At 39.7% G+C, this 17442-nt stretch overlaps 1 protein-coding gene across 3 annotated transcripts in view; it reads right to left on the reverse strand.

Moving 5' to 3' along the window:
• Positions 1 to 3636: 3636 nt before the first annotated feature.
• SETBP1 (SET binding protein 1) overlaps positions 3637 to 17442 on the reverse strand; it is a 382636-nt gene continuing 368830 nt past the window's right edge. For all 3 annotated transcript variants that reach the window (XM_059041284.2, XM_067014318.1, XM_059041286.2), the window contains exon 6: positions 3637 to 9055. In XM_059041284.2, coding sequence (XP_058897267.1) covers positions 8430 to 9055 — 626 coding nt within the window. In that variant the 3' untranslated portion in view covers positions 3637 to 8429. The remainder of the gene's footprint in view (positions 9056 to 17442) is intronic.

Genomic DNA, 17442 nt, shown 5'->3' on the forward strand with positions numbered 1-17442 from the left:
ATAGTTGCACAGTATATCTTGAAATTTTTCTTTTTTAGATTTTATTCTCACAAAAACACTTTTGTGAGAGTGGGAAAAAGATGTCTATATGGGGCGGATGCCGCCCCAAGGGTGCACAGCTTGACAAGGAACGAACGTGCAGGCTAGATTTCAGCTCCCACTTTCTTTCTCAGCCAGGTCACCTTATGCAGGGAACGACCTGTACAACCTTACATGGCAGCCCTGGCTGAGGATTATACTCTGTCACATGTGAAGTTATTAAGAAGAGTTACCAGATGAGTCATTTGAGATATGTTTGTGGGTGTGGCCATGAGACTTCCTTGAGGAAGTAGGGTTTGAATTGACCTTAAAAAGATGGGTAGAATTTGGATAGGCAGAGAGTGGAAGGAGGAAGTTCATGATCTAGATTTGCTTGAAAAAAGCTCAATGAGGCCATGTCTTGCTCATCCTTACATTTTTGGTACTTGGAAATGTGCAGATAGGAAAGAAAAGAAGTAAGGAAGGAAAGAAGGAAGGAAGGAAGCAAGAAAGGAAGGAAGGAAGAAAGGAAGAAAGAAAAGAAAGAAAGAAGAAAATAAAAGCTTGATTATATGTCTTCATGATTCTATTTTTTTTTTCATTAATTTCCTCCATACCTTTACTTCCTCATATTAGGACAGGGTAGATTATGCTGAGGATAGACAGCCCCAAAATGTCATTGGCTCTACACAACAGATGAAGTTGGGAACTAAAGGTAGGGCTTGATTGGAAGGTACAAAAATGACAGAATTGGAGACTTAGACTTGGAACACACTGCAGGTATCATTAAGAGTTTACCTTCCCATTTTAGAGTAAGCAAGTGAGACTCAAAGTACTTCTGCTCCTGGGTATAGAATTTTTTAGTGACCAAGTGGAAATACATTCCAGATCTCTTGACTTTTATTCCAGTGCTTTATCCACTGAAAAGAGGAGAAGTAAGGTAAAATATCAAGCTTAGTACTGATAGAATATGTGAGGTTTCTAACTTTTGAGATTTTAATGTTTCTCATTTGTTACTTCCTAATTTTAGCATATATGAATGTGACTAACATTTTGGCACCAGTTTTTCCTTTAATGAATCCTGGAAACAAAAACTCTCATGAATTTAGGAAAGTGTCTTGCCACAGCTTTTATAAGAATTAAAAACCTGGATTTTGGCATTTCCAATAAAACTGAATTAGTAATAACGGACAATGGAAATGCACACCACTGTTGCCACCTTCCTAATCCCTTTCACACCCATTCATTATCTCATCTGACCTATACGGAGCCTTTTAGGAGTTGGGCAAATCCTTTAGCTTTTCACATCCGATTGACATCACTCCCTAGCACATGTGTAACAGGTTAAAATTTTTGAAGTATTTCCACTTTTCTACTAGTCTCCTCCCCCCAGTTCAGGCAGCTAGGCTGGTTTGTACTCATCCCCTCAGGGCATGTAGCTCACAGCAAAAAAGCAGAGGGGAGAAAAATTTAAAAAAACTTCTTTTCTGGCTTTTCAGTTTCAAATGACTAGAAACTAGGGAAATAGAAAAGACAGGAACACAAAGACACAGTTTGGAAGAAGCTGGAGCTAGGCTTTCTGAAAGTCCCGTCTTTCCTTCCCCTCCAGGTTAGAAAAGAATTCCTAGGTCTGGAACTAAGGTTCGACTATGCTGGTAGAACTAAAAATTAATAAATTGACCTTCCAAGAACTTAAGTTTTTTTTAAAAAATAAACCTCGACTTTTAAAAAATTTAATTTATTTACTTATTTATTTATGGCTGTATTGGGTCTTCGTTTCTGTGCGAGGACTTTCTCTAGTTGTGGCAAGCTGGGCCACTCTTCATCGCAGTGCGCGGGCCTCTCACTGTCGTGGCCTCTCTTGTTGTGGAGCACAGGCTCCAGACGTGCAGGCTCAGTAGTTGTGGCTCACGGGATCAGTTGCTCCACGGCAGGTGGAATCTTCCAGACCAGGGCTCGAACCCATGTCCCCTGCGTCGGCAGGGCAGATTCTCAACCACTGCGCCATCACGGAAGCCCCAGAACTTAACTTTTAACATTCCTTTCACCCATCTATTTGTAGACCAAGATTTGTACCAACTACATGTATGAACATATCTGACTGTCTTGACAATCTCTATCAGCACATCGCTACTCTGTGGATTGATGAAAAACCCTAAAAGTTGAGTCAATCAATTTCATGGCAACAGCTTTGTCCCCACATGAGAAGATGGTGGGAGGAGATTAGGGACGTTCCTGGAAGTCCTTGCTGATTTCAGAAATACCAACAGTCTAATGAAAGAAAAAAGACTATATAATGCTTTAAATTTTCCTGGTTCAGTGCTGGCAGAGGAGAGGGAAAACAGGGCAAATTCTACTTTGATAGAGTTTGCTGACTAAATTCTCTCTCAGGAGACTATCTAAAGCATTAGGACTCCAACCATCCCAGAGGCTGCCCTAATCATCTACTCTTGAAGACCTATTCATTCCACTAGATTTGTTATTCCACTGTGCTTGCTGCAAATACCAAAAGTCATAATAAATGTCACAGTGGGTCAGGTTGATGGTTAGGGATGCAGAGCTGCTTATAACATTTCCTACTTACCTTGCTAGCTTTTTTTTTTTTTTTTTTTTGCGGTATGCGGGCCTCTCACTGTTGTGGCCTCTCCCGTTGCGGAGCACAGGCTCCGGACGCGCAGGCCTAGCGGCCAAGGCTCACGGGCTTAGCTGCTCCGCGGCACGTGGGATCTTCCCGGACCAGGGCACGAACCCGTGTCTCCTGCATCGGCAGGCGGATTCTCAACCACTGCGCCACCAGGGAAGCCCCTTGCTAGCTTTTTAAAGCGGTGCATCAGAAGATAAAGAAAGAACCAAAAAATACGTAAATGTATGTATAAGTTCTCAAAGTAGAATGTGTAACTTACACTTTTAAAAGGAGTTTTAAAACCTATTTCTGAATATAAACTAAAAATTAGAACAGAAAGAGTAGAAGAGAAGAAAGTGCCACCTCAAGGGCTCCACCCTTCTTCTGACACCCCATCACTTTTCTACCACTTGCCGTATTCTGCTTAGAACTATAGTTCATCTTCCACATGCAGACCTTGTAAGTTCCTTCAGAGCAAGGATTCCTGGACACTGCCCTTAGGGTCTTGCTCAGACCGGTAGCCTTTGGATAGGTGATCAGTAACTGCCTGTGGTTGATTAAATAGCCTTTCCTAACACTCCAGTCAAATTTTAAGGCCAGCCAGAGATCCAGCCTTCAGCTATCTAACATCATGGGATATTTAGTAAGAAGGCCTTAACCCCCAACCATACTGTTCTTCTAAAATTTTAGGATAGGATGGATCTCCAACATCTTATACTACATTTGGATTGCTTTCAGCAGAGTTCTGACTGGTTCTTTGAATCAGTCTTGGCTTTATGTCCAGGTGTAATATACTCCAAACAGTAACCCTGTAAATCAGACCCAAATCTTGCCCACAATGTACTTCCCAGAATCATACAAAAGGCAGAAATTTGGTAAGAATTTTCTCAATGATTCTATATCCAGTTGGTGTGAGCAAAGACCCCCAAATGCTGTTAAACTCCTTAGTGATGTGAACCAGATGGAAAATAAAACAAAAGAATTCACAACTCATGTTAGACTGAATTGAATGTCTTTAATTTCACACAATGAATAACATATGAATAGGATTAACTTTTTTTTTTTAATAGTTAAGTGCTCTATACTGTGCTAACCTGATCTGGTAGCGAAAAAGACTGAGCTTTCTTTTAGAAAAAATGTTTAAAACCCAACATCTAAGACCATGGAGGAGCATGACAGTAAAGCATGCCAGATGTATCTACGCCTCAAATAACAGCAAGTCCATGTTCATTTTAAATGTACAAAAATGCTTTATGAATAAAAACTGTTACAAAAAGAACATTTCAAACAATGTACAATTTTTCTTGCCTCTATATTCAATAAAATACAAATACATTTTTTGTTCTAAAATATGTTTACATACAATCAAAGTAGAACATGCAAATTACACTTTAAAAAAGGCTTTTAAAAACCACTTATGAATACAAACTAAAAATTAGCCAGCACGACTTGTAAGACAATCTTGTGCCCCATTTTTTTCTTTTGAAATATATATATACATATTTAACACATCATGTGCATTTATTATTTAAGAAATAGAATTTTTTTTAAAAAAGGAAGAAAAAGAAAGACACCAACCTAAGCTGGAACTGCCCTTCTGTGTTGACCAGTGACAGCTCTTTTCAATTTTCCCCCCTTTAGTGTTTATTATACCTGGGCAAATGGGCAAGAGATATCCAGGAAGTTTCTTCCTTGGTTGATATGTGCTTCTAAGACTGTTCCCCAAGTGACTGAGTCCAAGAAGGGAGGCAGACTCATCAGTAGGGCAAACTCTCCAAGAAACAGGAGGCAGGGGGAGCCTGGTATCATGGAAAGAAACTTTAAAAAACTCCAAGAAAATGCTACGGTATATTACAGTTCGAGTTTCTAGGCACTGTGATGACATTATCTGTAAGCTCTGGCATTTGGACCATTGTGATACTATAGGGTAGTGTTGAGAATAATGTCTATATTTATCTACTTTTACATAATGTGAAGGACTGAAAATCCTGCAATGTAACACTTAAATGGCTTTTGAGGCATTTCGGCTTCTGCCACCCACCCCCCCTCTCCATGCTACAGTTGGCATTTAAAGGCTTTGGAAATATATGTATAGACTTTAGACAGTTCCCAGGTAAATCTTCCTAGTGGTAGGGAAAAAATATTCTCCAAAAGCTCATTATCTGAATATTGTCGGGTAATAAGCTGTAGAAGTGGGATTTTCTACTTAAGTCCTAAAACCAAATCCTTTATGATCTCCATGTAGTACATCACCTTATACTATAATTCTGTCACCACTTGCTTATCATATTTATAGACCCAGCAATGCCCAGAACACAAACTCCGACTGCCGTCGGCCGTGGCCTCCCACTGCGGACAGCAGCCAAGTTAACAGGCTATAACCCTGTCGGCCCTCAGTCACCTAGTCGGGGCTGTCAGAGTGGCTGTTGAGTCCCAGGCATCCCAGGTCACCAGCCAGCCCAGACGCGCCCTCCTTTCCTTAGACCCATCTTCCTCGGGATGTAGCCTGAGCAGTGCTGTTAGAGGAAGTTAAACTCTGTTACTCTCGTTTGAGATGAGGGCCTGAAAAGCAAGTGGCTCCCCAGCCACTTAGGTAGGTGGATCAGAGACCCATCATCACCTTCAAGGTGATTTTTATACAGATTTCATTCTTTGCTTACCCCTAATGAGATTCCCTATAAGTGGGTTCATGCCTGCTTGCTGAAGGCAAGTATTCCAGGAAACAGAAAAGAAAACAAAGGAATTTCTCTTATTATGAAATACTTTTGGATCTGTTTATGGAGCCTCATGCATCCCCAATGACATTTTCTCTAAATCAATATGCAGCCACAGAAGGCAGTGTTGGGTGGCTAGAGACCTCCACAACGTGGATCAGGAGAGCTGGGTTCTCATCCTTGTTCTGCAACCAACCAGATGTGAAACGAGACTGGCCCAATGCTGAGTCTGGACAGGAGAGGAGAGGCTAATGCAAAGTGGGTAGTTAGAAAATGAGGAAATGGTCATACTAATAAGATGGGTTAGGTTAATGGAAAGCAAAAGAAAAAATAAAAGTAATGTGATACTGAGGGAAGAGCTTGATGGGAAAGAGGGGAAGCCCTGCTGGTGACTGGACTTGCTTCCACCTCCAAACAGAGGGTTAGCCTGTCTCAGTTTTGCTCCTCTGCAGTTTTCCAATCTATCCTTAGGATCATAAATGTAGAGGATTTGCATTTGACTCACATGACAACTGTAGAACTGAATATATGTATAAGGTGCAAGTCTGCTGTATCTCTCCTGGAATACCTTTCGTTGGTTTGGAAATTCTAATGTATCCTAGAGTTATTTGAAATTTCTCACCTACTAGAGATTAATGCCAATTAAGCTTTAGGTCCTTCCTTAAGGAGCTTAGAGAGTGCCAGCTTATTCTCCTCTGCAGGAAGATTTAGTCTGCTCACAGATTTGGTTGGGGAAAGAGTACAACACTGGAAGGAAGAGGGGCAAAAGAAAGAATGAAATCAATTATTTTCAAAATCCAACAAGGGAGAAACCACTTTATGGTCTAATTGGAATGAAAATGGTTGCTCTTTCATAGCAATGGTGGGGTGAGCGGGGCTAATTTAAATCTTCCTCTTGGGTGACTTTGGAACCACTCAGACATGGCTTGGGAATGACAAATTGAAAGTGGTTGGTTTGATTTTGCTGTTCAACCTGTATGAAATGCCAAAGGTCAACCTAGGTCACAAACTGCGTATCTATGATATAAGCTTTGAAGAACAGGAGAATGCACTCCTTTAAACTTGCATATTGCTGGGACTAAATGCAACTGACCTAGTGGCAGCACATGATGTGAAGTCTGTGGTGACAGTGCAGAACAGGATGACTCTGTGGGTAATTTCAACCAACTGGTGGTGCCATGACAGAGCACTGATGTTTGTAAGCACATTAACTTGGGATTTTAAAGTTTACGCCCATAGATAACCCATCCCTTATTCTCCTATGTTCCCAACAAAAATCCTTCTTTCTCGAAGGAAATAATGTGTTCTGAAGTAATAATATGATTTCCTGCTGTTTGCAACTTCCTGTAAAGAAACTTAATTTGGAGTTAATTAGATATTCTAATTAGATATTCTAATTCCCGTTAGAAAATTTAATTCTGTCTCTCAGTGTCTCTCTTTTTATAATCTATCATACCAGGTATTTGATGTCTTAGGAAAGGTAAGGGGAAGAGTGAGGGAGGAAATTGAAAATACTTTGACATTTCCACATCTGACTTTTAGAAAACATCTATGGCAATGGAATAACTTCATATTCATTCTGAGTTTCTTAACATGTTTTACTTGGGCTGTGGAGGTGGATAATAGAGATGGAATATCTGTCCACGCTAAATCAATGGCTAGAGTACAACTTGGATGAGAAATGTACAGTCGAAACTGACCATTTAAAAGACGATTTGTCACACACAGTTTGCATCCATGCAGACTGATAGATTTATAATTACATTATGTACAAAATGTTTCAGTTTATTAAGGCAACCACAACTTGGATACTTTGTCCAAGGTGGCGTGATACTATTGGAGTGGTGACACCCTTTGAGCATTTTCTTTCCTTCTTTTTTTTTTTTTTTTTCCCAGATAAGAACACTTACTCCCATTTGCTTTTATGAAAAGAGACAATGTACTTCTATTGTCTTTTTGTTCCCTTTTTTCAATGACCTTTGATAGTTATTTGTATAAAAAAGAATCCACATACCAAGGCATTGCTAGACACTTGTCTTTCTGGTGGGTCTGGGGTTTCAATTTTTGGTGATTTGTCAGCTATTCCATTTTCTATGGGGCATTAAAACCACTTTATTCTGCCTATTCTTTGCTGATATGTTTTAAGTATAAAAATAACCTGGTTGACACCTGGGTCAACGTATCTTCAGCTGCTCTAAATCACTTATTTTTAAAAGGCTCTATCGATACTATTTGTTTCACAATGACTGAAATTCAAAGCCAAGTTCCTTGGGACAGCATGCCAAGGGTGAACATTACAACACAGGTAAGGTTTACATTATTTAGGTGTGTACCAAGTTAAAGAAGGCAGCAAGTAAGTTAATGAAAAGGTATATGGAAGTACAATGGGCAAAGAAAAAGTAGGAACAGATGATTCTAAAAATCAGTGTATGTGTGATAGAAGAGACACACAGAAGAATATGAATGCATGTCTAAGGTTACCTATCACTACAATTCCACCCTCTGATGACATGAGTCCATCTGAGAAACTGTATTGTTAACGTAAAGATTCAGGTCACCTGAAGATGATGTTGGTGCCCCAAAGCCTAGCCGAGCTTGAAAAACCAAAAGAAATAAAAACCAATTAAATGGAAGTGGCTTACAACAAAGCCAGCTGAAAAATTTGCGGCTTTTCTCCCCTTGGAATGTTTCCTAATTGAGGGCGTTCCCCTTTCAATTTTCCTGGCCAGCAAATGCAACGGAATCAAGGGCGCACCTTGGATGCGGGAGGTCTGGCGGCTGTCGGAGAGCACCACCATCTTTCTCCTCCTTGATGGGTCTTGTGCTGCCTGTCAAGGATCTAGCCATACTGAAGTGCCCCTTGGCTGGGAACTGCTGTAAAGCACAGACACACTTCTTTTGAAGACGTTCCCCTGCTTTGCTTTCCCAAGAGCTCCTGAAGGCTCAACCCCGTCATCTGGCCCGAGTCTGCCTGCCCAGCTTCGGGAGAGAAGGGCATTCGGACCCAGCCCCGGCTCACTGCACTTGCAACGCGTCAGTCTCCCCAGCCCCAGGTTCTGACGCCCAGGCCCACCCTAGGGAAGGACATCGCTCTCACTCCCTCGCGACTTCCTCTGCCTTTTGGCCTTCACCTCCTCTTCCTGGGGAAGGGGCTGCTGCGGGGGCGGCTGCTGCGTAGGCTGGGCCGCAGGCTGAGGTTTGTGTTTCCTCTTCCCGCCTCCTCTGGGGGTCTTGGGCAGAGGGGGCGGCGGGGGTGGCGGCGGCGGCGGCGGCGGCGGCGGGAGGGGCGGGGGCGGCGGCGGGGGCAGGGGAGGCGCCTCCCGGGCCATGTGAATGACCGCCTCGATGGTGGCCATGATGGTGTCTTGGCTGGCGGCCGGCTCCAAGACGAGCGGGCTCAGGCTCGGCTTCTGACCCCTTTTGCTGGGAAGGTCGATGCATTTTTCCAGCACCGGCATTTGGTCTCTGGAGTCCTCATCGAACTGAGTGGGCTGCTTCCGGGGACGCCCTCTCCTCTTCTTGACGAAGTTGTTGCCTGTCTTTGATTGTCTCTGCAGCCGCTTGGCCTTCAGGATCTTGTTCACGTGGTCCAGGTTCTTCTTGGTGGACAGAATCTTGGTGTAGTTGCACATCTTCCGCACCTCGCACTGGATGGCTTCGATCTCCCGCCGCTTGAATCGCTTCTTCAGCGAGGAGCTGGCTGCGGGAAGGGAAGAGAGAAGAAATGGATTACAGGATGCAGACTGCCTTAAACCTAGTCTTTTCAGTGACAGCTGGCATTATATTTGGCTATGAAGATTATGGAAAATTAATGCTATAACTATGGCTCAGTACCCACTATTTCTTCTTTTTCCTTTATTAAAATTAAAAATAATAAAAATAAACATGGGTTGACTATTACGCGTACAAAGAATTTCATTATGTCAGTCTCTACAACAATCCCATGAAATACACTTGTTCCCATTTTTAAGTTTGGAAACTGAGGCTCACACCATGTAGGAAGATCTACCATGGAAATCAATGTCAGAATCACAGTATAAATTCTCCCATTACTTTCTCCTATCATAGCTTTTACTTTTTATTCAGCCCTTTGACATTTGATCTAATTCAATTTAGCATTAGGCTATATTTCATCTTTTTGTAAAAGATGCTGAATGGAAAAAATGACAAGCAGCCCTATGGATCAAGCAATCTGGATCATTCATTTGTACCGTCAGCCTCGAAAAAGAGGTGCCTTGACCTGAACTAGAATATCTAACTGAACCTATTATATTTCTAACCCTCCTCCAATGACAGAGGGAGGATAATTTTCAGGAACACTCTATTTGGGATGATCCCATCTCTCTAATTTCTTCCCCCAATGGTCTGGACTTGTCAGCTTGCCTGATGAGTCCAATTGACCAAGTTTTTCTTAACTAGTTCATCTTCTGGAAACCCCAAGGGAAATACCAGCCAGGTGTTTCTGAGTCATTTACACCCGTGCTACCGGGCTGTTGTTTGCAAGGAGCTCTTTTCATGTCCTGGTGGCCAGATGCGTCTCTATTTTATGAGCCAAACTTCTAGTCGCAGGAAGTCCTGTAGTGCCGCCACTAAATAGCCTTCAGAACTGCTTCATTTTGAAGTTCAGACACCATAAAGTGTGAATGGCTTCAAGACGTAGCAGACCTTTCCTCCTTTAGATCGTTCTTTCTCCTTGTATTGTTCAGTAGAGGCAAACGTGTACATACATGTGTATACACACATATAAACAGGCACTCACACACGTCCTGATAACCCATCTTCACACTGGCTCCTCCCTCTGGCTACTTATAAGCTTAAGAAGTGTGTCCTTAGTGTTTGTTGCTGTGATTTATACTAAATGCTCATCCGGAAAGAAGCCCATGTAGTTGTCGTCAACCCTACGAAACGTTGCAGGCCTAAAAACAAATGTGTTTCATTTTAGCATCGTGGTTTGTCGTGTCATCCCATAGTTTTTCAACTACTAGTGGACATCTTAAGGGAGATGAGGAAAAAATGCTGAAAACAAAGACACTGCTGTCACTTACTCTTGGGCACTCCTGCTTGGTTCTTTCCCTGCTTTTCCCCATTTCTCTCTCATGTTGTGCCCGACACAGATCTCCCAGAAGGTTTTATTTGAAGTTATTTATGCCACAAGTTTCATGGAGTGGGAAGCTCTGAGTTCCACAGGACAGGCCAAAATGGTACTGCTTTTGGCCAAAGGTCACTGTGAGACTTACTGTGCAATGAATAACTACTGAGCAATCTGTAAAATAAGTTATAAAGATCAAAATAGAACAAAGCCAGAGTGAGCTTCTGGCTACAAAAATAAAATTTTTGTACTTAGTGTTGTAAAAGGAAAAGCTCGCTTGATTTTAAGTTTTCAGATGCAGAGACCGACTTTTGTTGGTCTTTATGTCCCTCACAGGGCATAGCATGGTGCCTTGTACATGGAAGGGATTTAAAAACTGTTTCTCCACTGATGAATCACACTGATTGTTGCTGCCTTACAATCATATTCTTCTCTAAAGGAGTTTTAGTTTGGATTTTTAAATCGACCATTGCAAATATAGTGACACTAAGAGCAGGTCTTCATGTCAGAGCTAAGCCATTTACCTTGTCCACAGAGTTCATGAGGAAATGAAAACTAGTCAGAAATACCACACAAAACTTTTGACAGTATTCCAAATAAAAGTTCCACATGCAGTTTACCTTCTTTTTAGTTTATATCATCCAAAGAGAAGAAAATGCTCTGTGACACTAATACAGAATGTAGGTACAAAGTAAATCATTTTGGGCAATTAGTTGGCAATGTTTGACTGAGTAAAACTTGACTGGAAAACTCCATGAGCTGAGCTGGAGATCATTTGGGGCAAATACAACCAATGGATATTTCTTCTCAGTACTTTTTTTTTATTAGCATGAAATGTCAAACAAACAAAAAGGAACCTAGTAGATAATTCCATATTTAATAATTTGTTATATGCTGCATAATTTTTTATTAGGCCCTTGCATTGAAAAATGATTATGAAATAAAAATTTATTCTGAGTACTGTAAACCTACCAAAGAATAATAAAAATATCATAACCAACTCTTTTGTACCCGCCATTCACATTTAATAAACATTAACTTTTTGCCATACATGCTTTATGTATTTTTTTAAGCAAGAAAACATTTTAGAGTCAGCTAAGTCAGTGCTCCATCATCAATTCCATTTCCTTTCCTTTCCCTGCTTGAATTTATACTTTTACTGCATATATGTGAACCCATATTGGTAAAAATTAAAAGTCTGAAACTACCTAATATGTATAATTCTGTAAGGAAGTAGGAACACTTGCAGAGTGCTGGCAGGAGAGCAAATTGACACAATCATTTTGGAGAGTGATTGGGTAATAACTACTAGAGTTGAAGATGGACGTACCCAATGCCCCAGAGATCCCAAGGCCAGGTCACCTCTTTTGCTCATATGTAACAGGAGGCCAAGGACATTCCTTGAAGCTCAGTGTATGTTACAGAAGACTTAATACAATATAAATATTAATTACAAAGATAATGAAGCACTGCTTTACATTCAGACAATGGCATATTGTATACATGTCTGTTAAAAGGAATAAAATACATATAAATATATCAACATGGTTAAATCTAAAAAAAAACTTGAATAAAAAAAGCAAATAACAAAAGTATTGGTAAGCATACCATTTATGTACATTTAGAAACACACAGATCCCTTGAATTTTTATTTCGTTTTCAATATCCAGACGTGAAGGTTTAAAGTGACCCCAGTGCAGATTAACTGTGAGTCAAAGACTGGGTGGATGAGATTTCAACATTTCTTCCCTCCAAAGCTACATTATGGGACTTTATTAAGCCTCTAGACTAGCGTTGTCCTATAGAAATTCTGCAGTGGTGGAACTGGTCTATATCTATGCTGTCCCATACAGCCACATGTGGCTACTGGGCACCTGACATATGGCAAGTGATTGAGGAATTGACTCTAAATTTAGTTTAATTTAAAGTTAAATAGCTACATGTGGTTAGTGGCTACCATATTGGGCAGCTCAGCTCTAGACCTAAGTATCGCGGAATAGAGGACACACGGAGATCCATTCAGTAAAGCACAGACTGTGGGAAGCTCAGGGCAAACAACCTGATGCCTTCAACAAATAAGTTGCGAGGTTGGGGGGGAGGGTGGAACTGTAAATTAAAAGAGAGAAGAGATAAAATGATCATATTTGTATACCAATTTAAACAATCTGTCAAAAGAGATATTTTATAAATTCATGGAAATTTGAATAATGTCTGGGTGTTTCTTGATATTATATAATTATTGCTAACTTTCTTAGGTGTGATAATTGCATGTGATCATTTTTCAAAGTACCTGTCTTTTAGAAAGACATACTAAATTATTAATAGATGAAATCATATGATATCATCTGGGACTGGCTTCAAAATAACAAGGGAGGGAGGAGGGGAGTGGAAGTATTCCTAAAACAAGATTGAAATGAGTTGATTATGTTGAAGCTGAGTGATGAGTACACAGAGGTTTATTATGCTATTCTGCTACTTTGGTATATACTTGCCAGTTCCATAATACATGGTTAAAAAAATATAAATGATTAGTGTCAGTAAAACATCTTTCTCAGGATCTTAGGACTGGCGGGGGTTGGGGGGTGCTCTGATTTTCATATTCTTGGGCTCTATTTCACCTAAATAATTTTAGAAGAATAAGAAATGTCTTCAGTAAAGGGCATGCATAATCTCCCTAGAAAACTCCTGCTGGTAGTTACCCTCCTGGCTGAATGGGAGGGAAGAATGAATGAGCACTCTGGGTTTTATGTTGTGACCAACTGCATAAACATATGTCATGGTCCTATCTCCACTGATGGCCTCAGGTGTTAAGACTTAATATCCCTCTTTCTTTTTCACATTACAATTTTGGAGGGGTTTCACATCTACTGAACATCTGAATTTTATTTTGTCCTGTATATATTATCCAAATTTTCAGTGTAGGCTCATTACTTTGTGTGCAGGTCAGTAGGAAGGGCTCTGGGCAGGGACAGCTGGAAACCAAGCTGAACTAGCATGAACTTCTTAGCCCCTCTGGGTCTCTCTTTCTTCATCTATTACACTGAACAGTTAGACTAGATGCTTCTCTATTTAAAGATTGCTATAATTCTTACCTATATTCACTACTGCCTTACTAAAAGTGAGGTGGCTTTCTACGACATTTATTTCATCTAATAATTTTGAAATCCTAGTGTGGTGGAGAGGAGGGGTTTGGACTTGGCAGGGTTTAATATTCACAAATCTTTCTCCTTACTGCTTATGATTTCACTGTTCCTCTAAATGTTAACAGATTTTTCTCTCTTCAAATTGTTTCATTATTAGACAGTAATTTCTGGGCTCTTGCACCAAGATTGATTCCATATTTGCTCTCCTTCCTATAATTGTCCTATATCTTGCCTGTTCTTTGTTAGACTTAAAGAATAATTATGAGTGGCCAAGGCAAAATATGAATTCATTTCTTCGTAACTCTGCAATGCAAATCATCTTGTAGACTTTTCCTGTACTTAAAATTGCCATGCAAATGATTGAGTTGGTTTTGGTCCAGACCTAGATTTTCTCTTTGCTCCCATTATCGGATGATTGGCTCATCAGCGTTTGTTGATTTTGCTACTTCTTTTATGATAATCAAACACTGGACTTATCACTGCTTTTGCACACTGACTTTATATAGATGTCGTGTAAGCACTGTGAGCAAGATAAGGGCTAATGAGGCTTAGCTGTATAGAAGCTTCCTCAGAAATAGGTGCCAATAGTTTGGAGACTTTGCCCATGTGTAAGACACAGTCTAGTTTTATAAAGTTTTGGATGGGTCAGAGAGGGAGGCAAATTTATCTCTAGACCAATTAGAATTTTTCTTGCTGCTTGAATTGGGAAGGTAGAGAAATATTGGGGACTGCTGAATTGCCTGGAGTGGAGTTGCCCTCCAGGTGGACAGGGCTGGAGAACCATCAGCCTCAGTCAAGGCACAGAGCTGCAGTGTGAATTGCTTTGTATGCTGATACTTAGAAGATTCTTCAAAGGCAAAGGTCATGTCTTCCCTCTGTACTCCCAGTTATTCACACAGCAGTACAAGATCTGGTATGTAGAACATGGGCAGCAAATACAAGTTCAAGGGAATTCAATTGTTTAACGTTCTCCCATGAAAATGTGCATTTTTTTGATACTTTTGTACTTAACTCAATAATGATCTCGTTTTCCAAATGCTGCTTTTTATTTTCTAATGGGATATATGAAGCAACTTGCCTTGGCAAGCCATCTTTTTTCCTTCTTCCTTAGAATTTAAATTAACCTTTGTGTCCTGGTCTTAAAAACTTGTTTGAAAAAGATGGCAAGTTGCCTTGGCTGGTGAGGCTTCTGGTGGGCAGAGCACATGAGTCACTGCCAGTCATCAGCACACATGCTATATACCACTGCTTTCCAATTTGAAAGCCATAATTTAGTATTAAGTGTTAGCAGATGTGGGGCATTTGTCACGATAGAATGCTACTTCCATTGTGTTCTTAAAGTCACCTTAATACAGTTTGGGGTTTCTTTGACAATGTGACTAGCTTGTTTAATGCACAGTCACTGCTTGACTATTAAATGACAGCTTCCTCTTAGGGGTTTATTGTGAAAGAACATTCCATCTCAGCTGCAATGGCTTAGGAGACCCTGGTCTTTGTTTGGCTCCTATTTCACATTTCTCCGTGGGAAAAGTGAAGGTAGGAGGTGAGGAACAGTTCGACTGATGGAGAGGTGAAGCAGTGGGTGTGCACCTGCATGTTTATGTGTGGGTGCTCCTCTCTGCCTCTCCAGATCTGATCCTGTTCTAAACCGGCAGCCTCTCAAGTGGGGTGCATGCTCCCAAAGAGGAAACTGGGCTGCAAGAAAAACATATTATTATATAAATTATTTTATATAATAATATTTTTATATAAGCATATAAAATATATAAAAATATATTTTATAATATATATTTTATGCAAATATATGTAAAATATATAAATTTGATGTATTTAACTTTATTATACATTTTTATATAATATATAATTATATACATTATTTTAACTTATATTATTTATATCTTATCTGGAAAATAAGAACTACGTTAAGCATTCTAATGCTTACTATATGGAGCGATGGTGGGTGATGCCCTTATTTGGGCTGCATGATGTGTCACCTGTCACAGTTGAGCATGAGGTTCCTGGGAAAAGAAGAGACCACATGCATTCAAGGGGCTGATGGCATCCTATCAGTTTATTCCCTTCAGGTGTTGTCAGGTCCTGAACATGGTTTAGAAAATTAAGATCTTTAAACAATAAAAAAAAATTTAACAAAAAATAAAAATACTTTGTAATGAGGTCAGGAATATCCATGAAATATGTTATATACCACAGAGAGTTTTATTGGTTACCTTGCAGCAAACTGTATAAAAGAGTTGCTATTTTCAAAGACGAATTTGGCAATTTTCTTCTACTTTGAGAGAAGTGTTCTAAATGTTTTCACCTTCTCAGTGCTGTCAATGGGCTGTCTGTAATGTTACCTAGCATTGTTAAAAAACAAAAAAACCCCTTAATGTCCCTTTCGGGCAAAATGGGCAAGAAAGTAACTGCTTTTAGAAGCAAACTCATACTATGGTGACAGTATTTTTTAAATTGATTGGAAATGTTTCAATTTTTGACAACTTTGTTGCTGAAAATGATATTATAACCTATAACATCTTAAATATGCAAATTAAAAAATCTTGTAAGCAGAGTTAACTTCCAAATGAAGAGTTTCAGAGATTTGAACTCATTAAAAAAATGCAATGTCTTTTGAAATGCAAAACCATCTGACTGTTAATAAAGGAAGTTGGTTAGTTGAATTTCAACAAAAAAACCCTTTACTTAATTGATGGATGGGATTGAAAAAAATAGTATTATGATTTAAGCAAAATGATACACTTTCTCCTTTTGGATCTACGTTTATGTGAAATATCCTTTTAACCTATAACATCTACTAACCAGTATTGAAACAAACTGAATTTGAAATGAGACCTTCAAATTGCTTAATCACACGTGTTACAAAAACCCCAAGATTTTCAAAAAGAAGTATTCATACTCAATCACTTGGTCCTCTCTGAACATTCTTAAAAATGTTAATATTAGTATAAAATTTGTTTCATTAATGATACAGTTAAATGAAATTTAAATTTATTTTAAGAATATTATTTATTTTAGGTTTATCTCACCTTTTCAAGTTTACATTTTCAAAGATGAGTACACATATTCTAAATATGTATTTACATGGGGTAACTGTTCAAAATTATGTTACCAATGTCACTTCATGATCAAAAATTTGAACTGCTTAAAAGTTTTCCTTTGTTTTTCTAGACTCTTGAAGACTTCATTCATGCAGTATTTAATCCTAGAGGAATTTAACTTTCTATGAGTGCACGGCCTAAGAAGCCATTAAAGCTTCTTGAAGACAGCATGTGTTCTTCTTTGTACCCCTCATAACTAGAGCACAGCTCCTTTCTCATAGTAGATGCTTGATTAATATTTCCTGCTAGATCATTTCAGATTGTAAATCCTAGAAACCAAAGCCTAATATCATTAATCTTCCTATTCCCTAGAGCATCTTTAATTGAATTGCATGTAATTCCAAGGCAGTCAAGAGTGTCCCATCCATGGGACTCTGGAATGGGATTTGATGCTGACCTCCTTTATTCGGTAAGGCAGTTGTGTGGTCCTGGTCCCTAGGTTTTCAGAATCCTTGAGTTTTCTGACCACAGGGTAATAATGCCAGTCATTTCATTAGCCTGGGTTTTGGACAAACCAGCTGTGGCTTTGGACAGATAAAGGCAGTGGTAACTTGTCTCCAGAGACTAAGATTTGCAGAGACTAAGATGAATAAGAACACTGCCAGGTTGTTCAGAGAACCTCTAAGGAAGGGAACCAGGGCTTTGGCCTGAGAAAGCTGGGTGAAGGGAGAGAGTTCAGAGATCAGAGAACTAGAAACATGGGCAGCTGTATCAGCCTCTAAGGTGCACTGTGCATATT

This window comes from Kogia breviceps, chromosome 15 (genome assembly GCF_026419965.1).
Source record: "Kogia breviceps isolate mKogBre1 chromosome 15, mKogBre1 haplotype 1, whole genome shotgun sequence".
In the NCBI taxonomy this organism is placed as follows: domain Eukaryota; kingdom Metazoa; phylum Chordata; class Mammalia; order Artiodactyla; family Physeteridae; genus Kogia; species Kogia breviceps.